This window comes from Monopterus albus, unplaced genomic scaffold (genome assembly GCF_001952655.1).
Source record: "Monopterus albus unplaced genomic scaffold, M_albus_1.0 scaffold6.1, whole genome shotgun sequence".
In the NCBI taxonomy this organism is placed as follows: Eukaryota; Metazoa; Chordata; class Actinopteri; order Synbranchiformes; family Synbranchidae; genus Monopterus; species Monopterus albus.
Window position 1 is genome coordinate 7,310,583 of NW_018127886.1, and position 8,577 is coordinate 7,319,159.

The 8,577-nt window shown below is 42.3% G+C and overlaps 1 protein-coding gene across 2 annotated transcripts in view; it reads right to left on the bottom strand.

Moving 5' to 3' along the window:
- The window catches only part of LOC109970409 (acylamino-acid-releasing enzyme), a 12,334-nt gene that overhangs the window by 1,704 nt on the left and 2,053 nt on the right, over positions 1 to 8,577 (bottom strand). For both annotated transcript variants that reach the window (XM_020617955.1, XM_020617947.1), the window contains exons 3-20: positions 7,453 to 7,588; positions 6,188 to 6,263; positions 5,544 to 5,619; positions 5,214 to 5,317; positions 4,895 to 5,029; positions 4,593 to 4,684; positions 4,005 to 4,042; positions 3,789 to 3,910; positions 3,445 to 3,505; positions 2,971 to 3,065; positions 2,599 to 2,650; positions 2,016 to 2,101; positions 1,786 to 1,918; positions 1,622 to 1,705; positions 1,455 to 1,535; positions 1,181 to 1,269; positions 860 to 1,053; positions 660 to 762 (exon numbers count right to left, since the gene is read on the bottom strand). In XM_020617955.1, coding sequence (XP_020473611.1) covers positions 660 to 762; positions 860 to 1,053; positions 1,181 to 1,269; positions 1,455 to 1,535; positions 1,622 to 1,705; positions 1,786 to 1,918; positions 2,016 to 2,101; positions 2,599 to 2,650; positions 2,971 to 3,065; positions 3,445 to 3,505; positions 3,789 to 3,910; positions 4,005 to 4,042; positions 4,593 to 4,684; positions 4,895 to 5,029; positions 5,214 to 5,317; positions 5,544 to 5,619; positions 6,188 to 6,263; positions 7,453 to 7,588 — 1,757 coding nt within the window. The remainder of the gene's footprint in view (positions 1 to 659; positions 763 to 859; positions 1,054 to 1,180; positions 1,270 to 1,454; positions 1,536 to 1,621; positions 1,706 to 1,785; positions 1,919 to 2,015; positions 2,102 to 2,598; positions 2,651 to 2,970; positions 3,066 to 3,444; positions 3,506 to 3,788; positions 3,911 to 4,004; positions 4,043 to 4,592; positions 4,685 to 4,894; positions 5,030 to 5,213; positions 5,318 to 5,543; positions 5,620 to 6,187; positions 6,264 to 7,452; positions 7,589 to 8,577) is intronic.

Here is an 8,577-nt window from a genome sequence, read left to right on the forward strand (position 1 = left end):
CTACAGCCTGTACACCCGGTGCGCCAGCCACAGCAGAACAGATGGGAGGGTGTGTGCACTCTCACAGGGTCGTGCAGACCCTGCACACACCCTCCCATCTGTTCTGCTGTGGCATCTGACCTGCACCTTGTAGCTAAGCTCCATCCTCTGTCCAGTAGACAGACGCACTGAATAAATGGCAGGTGGAAAACAGTCTGATTTTGGTTTTCTTACTTAAACAAAAATCTATTGGTTATCAAGAACATGGGCCCACTTCATTGTTGGCTTAGTGAAACTACTAAATGAGAAAATGATCCATATCCTTTAATTTGCTGTGAATTTTCTAGTTCTAATTTAGCTCAAACATCACATCAAAATAGTCACTTGTACAAAAGAAATGCCAAAATCTAGTGGATAGTTTTGTGAAATTTATGGAGAAGCTTTTGATTACTATGAACTCTTGGCTTTTCTAGCCCTACATTCAAGAGCCACTGCTGCTAGTGTGTTAAAATAGCAAAATCATCATTATGGCATCAGCTTTCAACATTTAAGTGTTGCACACCCCAGATGCTATCACAGGGCTTTAGACTTCTAGTTCTGTTATTAAGGCAGCTTTGTAAAATACATAATATAAAGAACTTGTGATTTAAGAATGTCCAAGAAGCATGCACACGTCTAACCTGAGCAGCATGTGTGATGGGCGACTTCTCTAACATGGCAGCCAGAGCTTCGGTAGTGGGTATCTGGTCATACGAGTACTGAAACCCCACACTGCTGTAACGCCTTGATGCAGGAGAGAGAGAAGATCCAAATTATTAAGTGGTTTGGATGCTGAACAGTGGAGCTAAAGCTTGTGTTGCTGTGTATGACTGTGTCTCACCAGTCCACTATATCACTGGTTCCCACTAAAGTAGCAGCATTAATGACAGGGTTCCTGACTGCACACGCTCTGTAGAAGTCTGGGTACTGACCAACCAGATGACAAGACAGGAAACCCCCATGAGATCCACCAAACACAGCCAAGCGTTTGGGGTCAAGGGTCGGGTCTCTCTGCAGCATAGTAACAACAGCCCTCTGGGAAATGACAGGAAAAAAAAATTTCCAGAGGAGTACTGAGCTGTTTAAGGCCTAAACACATGTATTTTACAGGGTTTCTTTGAGCCTGAAGTTTGTCAATCTCATTCTGTCCAACAGTCAGTACCTGCACATCTTTTACATCCTGACTTCCGACCTGACCAATGAGGGACAAAATGCTGTTTTGGCCAAACCCAGTGGATCCCCGGTAGTTCACTGGACAGAAAGACACAGAGAAGGACAGAGGGAAGGCAGCCAAGTCAAAACAGAACCTGAAGAGATTTTGTATGAAGATTTCACATGAACACTAAAGACTGATAAATTACAAGATTTACTGTTTTTGTTGTAGTAGATGAGGAAAAATGTAGAAGACAGAACAAAAGGAGACAGAGGTGCCTCACCCAGGAGTACAGCGAAGCCGAGTTTAGCCAGTCCAGCTGTGATGGTGTTCCACTCTGCAGGAAACTGGGAGTGAGGCCCACCTGAGGGAGCAAACGTATAAAAATAATTAGTTTAATGTGTACACCCTGTGAGCAAAGATACAGCAATCACAGAAGTGTATACAGACCATGGATGAAAACAACCAGAGGTATCTTGGCTTCACTGATGGGATGAGATGGTTTAACCAGGATAGCCCCGAAGTCTAAACCACCTGAGGAGAGAGACAAAAAGTAAGAGCAGAGCTCAACATCAGAACCAAGTCTTTCATTGAAGGAGTGACTGAAAGCTCACGGTACTGCTCATTGTCCTCCTCAGATGGAGGTGCAACATCTAGAACTGTCCACTGGAAGTCGAAGGTCATGATGGGCTCCTGCAGGGTGCGCCAGGTCACAGCCTCACCTGCCGAGGGGATGAACCCCACCCTCTGCACACACAGACACATGTAGCTCATGTAACAGAAATGCAGTAAACAGTACTTTGAACTAGTGCTTGGTGTTGTAAGTCGGCATGTGCCGACTTACCAGAGTGGGTGGTGTATTAGGGCTGGAGCAGCTGACGACCATCAGGTCCCTCTGGATTGTCCAGCTGCCATAAACTCTGGAGGGACCTGCAGAGAAGAGTTTAAAAAAAGAAAACACCCAACTGAAGCAAACACTGGAGAAAACCAGAGATCAAGGTCTCAGAAATTTTAAAATTCTGTACCCACATAAAATTACACAGGTATAGATGATCTTATATTGAGTCTCTGCATATCCAAGTCACAGGTGTAAATGATGTTTAAAACCTACCAAAACCATTCCACTCAACTCTTGCAGGTAAATCTTCATCTGAGCATTGAATAAGATATAAATTTCAACAAAAACAGTGTAGTGGTGCAATAGTGTAGAAGTTTTATTTTAAATTTTGTGTTTTCCTAGTGTGTTCCAGTAGGTAGGGTGGTGGTAGCAACATTGAATCTGCTGGTTTTCTCATACCTTCCTGGTCTGTCTTGTGTTCTTGATGATGAAGATGAACAGATTGAGGAAGAGCAAGGTGAGGGTCAGAAAGAGGGGGACAAAAAGAAGGTGGAGGTGGAAGAAGAGAAATATATGGACAGACTCCTACCAGTAGAGAGGGAGGTGACTTTCTTTGACCTTCTGTCGACCATAAAGAGCTCCTGAGGGAGAGACAAGCCAAGAGTAAATGAGTTGTAGAGGAGTGTGTACTGTATATATCATGAAAATACTACAGGAAAAAATATAACTGGTTTGATTTCTGTGAGGAGACTGGCAGAAAATGTGTGACAGCTGCAGACATCTGATGCTTGTGTATGTGCATGTACTTTTTCCCTGCCATCACTGTGAGACATTTTAGCTCACAACTTCACAAGCTTTTTCAGGTTTAAGACTTGGTGAAGGTTTGGCTGAGGGGCAGTTTACTCACATCAATGGGTGTCCACACATCTATAGTAAGACACAGCTGTGTGTGTATAATTACCCTCCAGTTCCTGCAGGGGCTGCTGAACACCACTCTTTGACTGTCTGCAGACCAGCAGCAGGATGGCAGGGCACCATACACACCTGCAAACTCACCTGAAGCACAGAGGGATGCAGAGAACAAACATTTTACCTTTTATATTTTGAAATGTGGTCCTTCCACCTCTGAGCTCATTTACCAGCTTCATTAAGAGCTTCTCCTACAGCTCGTTTCATATGTTCAACAATTACCAGCTTCATAAACGGAGTTGAAACATCTGAGGCAGTCACTTCAAAAACTGAGTATTAGGCTTAAAGTCATGAATAATGAACTAGCTGTTCTGATCTGCCAAATGTAAATGGAGGTTAAAATTAAAATAACGAATGATGATGGCAAGAACAGAATATTTGGAAATGTGCATCATCATCTTGGAGCAAAGTGGTGGACTGACAGAACAACAGTGCTATCACACCAGCTATGCCGTGTGTAACCTACCAGTCTGTGGTCTGTTGACGACATCCAGCAGTGTCGATGTCTCCCCAGTCTTCATGTCCAGCTGTGGAGGATTAAGAGAGAGTCACACTGTTCAGCTGCTTACACACACAAAGTTGTGTTTCCATCAATTCTGTGAACTCTCTGTAAAGGCTGTGACTCCAGCCCCTTGTTAATCTAATTCCTCTGAGCTAGAGACCTCCACTGTTGTAAACATCAAACCACCGGCCTTATCCCTGAAACCAATCACATTTTGGGGACTTGCATTTTATCCCTATAAAGGACTTTGAGTACCTCAGTGTGATGTATGGCCCCTACAACATGAATAACACCAACCCACACACTACCTGCTGCAGACTGAGGCACTGACTGTGAGGACCAAACACTCGGCCCTGCAGGTAGATCAGCGTGGACCCATCTGGACTCAGCCTGGGACACAACACCGACAGGTTGTCACCAGACAGACATTCTGATTTACAGGGAAGAGGACAGACAGACATCAGATGAGCAAAACTCTGTGTATGTTTGATTAATTAACAAAGAGACACAGGCAATGTACTCACCACATTTTCTGTCCAGACCAAGCTTGAATATCGCCGACCTGAAACACATTTTAAACAGAAAGACAAAGTGAAGAAGCAGTCATTTTCTCTGCATAGGTTAAGGACTGATACACCCAGAAGCTCTATATTTACACAGGTCAGTAAACTAAATGCTTTCTTCCTGGTGCCTTAAAGGACTTTGTCTTTTCTGCCTGCTGACTGCTGTTTAGATAAGTTTACCATTTTCCTCTCCAGTTTCAGTTTAGCAGATCTTCTACTCAAGAAAAGCACAACAGCAGCAAAAATGGTCTGATATATAAAAAAGTACTTTTCTGTGCGGTCAATAATACATATATGTGCCAAAGAATCGGAGCGGAGAGCATTCATATGGACGCTCAGTGTACGAGTTAAATGACGTTTACCCAATATTTGACCTCCCCACCCCCATGTCATAAATCTTCAGAGCCCCACAATAAGCAACACCATTTTCCAGACCTAACCTGCCCATAATGATGTGTGTTGGAGAAAAAGAAAAAGCCGATTCAGTTTCAGTGCTTATGTTGCTGTGGTTTTTCATGCTGAGTCAAGAAACCACAGTAACCATCTGACCTGCGGTTGGTGGTGAACATCAGTCCAAGTCTGAAGGGTTCATGGTAAAGACCAACAAAAACCACTGACTGACTGTCAGGAGTCCACAGAGCCTGGAGGACAACACAAACAGAAAAGAAAATTACAGGGGGAAAAAAAAACCAAACAAAATTAAAAGAGAATGTCCTAATATTATTTTGTCTTGTTATTAAAGATGACAATCAATCACATCATGACTGCATTTATATTTCAACACAAATGTATATCCAGGCAATGAATTCAAACTTGGCTCCCATACATCAACAAAGCTTGTGCATCCTCACCTGTCCAGGTGAGACATCAGTCGGCACACCCTGCAGCGTGCTGACGGTGCCACTCTGCAGGTCCGCCACACAAATCACTGGGTTGCTCTTGTTGGTCAGGCCCTCGCCCCAGTCCTCACAGTACACACTCCTGTCCTGTTTGGGCACAACAACACACATTAGAAAACCAAGAACCGTGTACACACTTCTGTGTAGTTAATAACAGGTTTTGGACTTATTCTACAAAATGGTCTGCACCTGTTAAATTTACCAACTGCTTGATATTAATTTTAAGATGAAGATCATATCCATTGCATGTGTGTGTGTGTGTGTGTAATACCTTCCCAGATTCTCCATCATGAGTTCCTGTTGTGTTCTTGCTCCTTTCAGCTACATACAGCAGTTTGTTCTCACACAATGACCATGACAGACAGCCAAACTGAGCTAGAAACACACACACACACACACACACACCAGTAAGAGTATAAACACAATATAGAGAATGTACAGTATAAAAATGCTACAGTACGAAGGGTACAACAGCCCTTATGCTGCACAAAAATGATAAACTGAAAGGTCAGCAGTGCTTAGATATTTCTGCGTGACCATACAACAGATGTTCTTTTTGTTGGTAGAAAAAGCGTCCAAGGATATGAACCATCCAACTCACCATCACTGTACACTTGCCCGTGCTTGTTGAGGGAAGTCAAGTTGAGGCACTTCCTGAGGCTGTGGCTGTCCCATATCTAAACAGCAGCAACAGTCTGTCAGAATTGGGGATGGGCATTTCAAGCTAAAACACTATTCAGTATTTGCTGGGAATTATTTGACAATTATTCAAAACCCCCACCCCCTGCACTGCTGAGAGTCCCGCTCCATGTTGGCCAACACCACAGCGCTAACGTCATGTACGCATGCTGTGACTTTACCTGTGAGCCTCCAGTGTTCTGCGGTGGTGGAAAGTACATTTACTAGGTTTTCAGCAGTTTGCCGTTCTGGTATTGCTTTAATCTGAAGAACAGCTCTCTGTATTTTCCAGTTGTTTAAATAATGGCAGGTGACTGTCACATATGATTCAGTTGTAAGCACTGACCATGCAGCTGTGGTCAGACACACCTTGATTTCCAGGCACCAGTAAAAGCGAGAGAAAACAGTGGCTCTTTGCTTTTAAAGGCAAAACCATAGTCGCATGAGTTTTTAGATTTTTTTCCCCAAATGTAATGATTGTTCAAATATGTGAACATCACCATCCATCCCCAGTCAGAATATGCAAACGCAAGTCTTACAAGGGACGTTAGGATACATTTTTCTCACCTCTAGGAGCTGTTGGCCACCTGTCTCCCTGACAACAGCCCTCAGGTTTCGAATGGGAGAGAATCCACTCAGCAACCTAAAAAGCAGAGGAGAAACAAAAAGTGTTTAGTTTAAATAAAGTGGCAGAACACCAGGCTGAAAGACAGTTTAACTGAGCAGACCCAGCATCACTGATGGATGTACATGGGTGTAGAACTGTGCTCTACTGCACATTTAACCAGAGGTGGAAAGTAACCAAGTACATTCACTCAAGTACCGTACTTAAGTATGATACCTCAAAAAGTATTTTTGTTTTATGCGACTTCAAATTTTGACTTCACTACATTTTAAAGAAAAACATAGTACTTTTTACTCACTATATTTATTTGGTAACTGTAGTTATTAGTTTAGATTGTGGTTAATAAAACAACACACAGTATAAGCACAAGATTTATTGATCCTTGGTATAAAATTCACAAGCTACCCACAAGTATTTCAAAATTATAAGTATATAAAAGGTAGTTATAATTAGCTTTGCTTTCATCAGCTGCAACATTAAAATGTTATGCACACAATAATTATAATTGAATAAGACAGTAGTGAGACCAGCTATGCTGTATGGGTTAGAGTCTGTAGCAGTGAGGAAAAGACAAGAGGCAGAGATGGAGGTAGCAGAGATGAGGATGTTGAGGTTCTCTTTAGGAGTGACCAGGATGGACAGGATTAGGAATGAGCCCATCAGAGGGACAGCTCAGGTGGGCTGTTTTGGGGACAAGGTCAGAGAGGCCAGATTGAGGTGGTTTGGACATGTGCAGCGGAGGGATAGTGGTTATATTGGTAGAAGGATGTTGGAGATGGAGCTGCCAGGCAAGAGGTCAAGAGGAAGACCAAAGAGGAGATATATGGATGTGCTAAAAGAAGACATGAAGTTAATTGGGGTGAGAGTAGAGGATGCCAAGGATAGAGTTAGTTGGAAACAGATGATTCGCTGTGGCGACCCCTGATGGGAACAGCCGAAAGAAGAAGAACGTAAATATTACCATTTTGCATAATGAGCATTTTTACTTTTGGTAATTTAATTATATTTCTGCTAATACTTTTGTACTTTTACTTTAGTAACATTTTGAATGCAAGACTTTTACTTGTAACCGAGTATTTTATTTTTGTGGTATTGCCACTTTTACTTAAGCAAACAATCCGAGTACTTCTTCCACCACTGCTGCATGGCCAGCTAAGATTTTGCCTAATGTTTCTTTACACAGTTTCTACATGATGGCACAACTCACTCTCCAGACACTGGTACACAGGGTCCTGGCGGGAGAACAGTCCTGATGCTCTTGTGATCGTTGGGGTCTGTGATCAGAGTCCACTGCTGCAAGTAGCAACGTTTGGAGCCATGGACCAGGTCGCTCTGACTCCACTCTGGTTGTGGATACAGTGAACAGTTTTCCAAATTGGATTTAATAAAAAAGAAGCTTATAAAAAAAAAAAAAAACATTATTTCTAGAATCCACATTTGAGTGATGAGAATCATAGATACACAACCACAATAGTCAAAATAGTGTCTACACCATATCTGTCTATTGAACACGTGGCGAGAAAATACCTTAATCACAGATAGAGTATTTATCTGCCTACATGGCAAGTATGCATAAAGAATTCACATACCTGCAAAATTCTTACAAATTATGTAGCTGTCAGTGAAGGTTACTTTTCAAAAACGTTACACTTACTCTAACTGAGCAACATGCTCGAATGATAGAGTTACTGAGAAAAAAAGAAGATTATTAATATATCACTAGAGTCTTTTGGGCAGCAACTGTAAGACAGCATATAAAATTATTAGTTATTTAGTAGATAGAGCCGAAAGAATAAAAAAAAGGTTCTTAGAACTGCCTAAACTACTAAATCTTATCCAAAATACATATATTACTGTTCCATCCACACTCCAGCCCAGTGAGTGGCGGTAATGCACCTTAAGTTGGTTAGAAGAAGAAGACGAAATTTTGTGTTTTTACACAAACAATGCAAATCAATACAAGATTTTTCAGCACAAATTGTTGCAACAGATGTATAACAGTGTGCATTAAGAGGACAAAAGTAGGCATAATATAAAGTGAAAACGAATAAAATAATCGGAAGCCGTAGCGGCAGCAGCAGGACAAGAAGAAGAAGAAGACGCCGAAGCCGAAGCAGGAGAAGAAGACGCCGAAGCAGGAGAAGAAGACGAAGAAGAAGCAGGAGAAGAAGAAGAAGAAGAAGAAGCAGGAGAAGAAGAAGAAGAAGAAGAAGCAGGAGAAGAAGAAGAAGAAGCCGAAGCCGAAGCCGCAGGAGAAGAAGAAGCCGAAGAAGAAGCCGCCGAAGCAGGAGAAGAAGAAGAAGCCGAAGCCGGAGGCGGGGGAAGAGGAGAA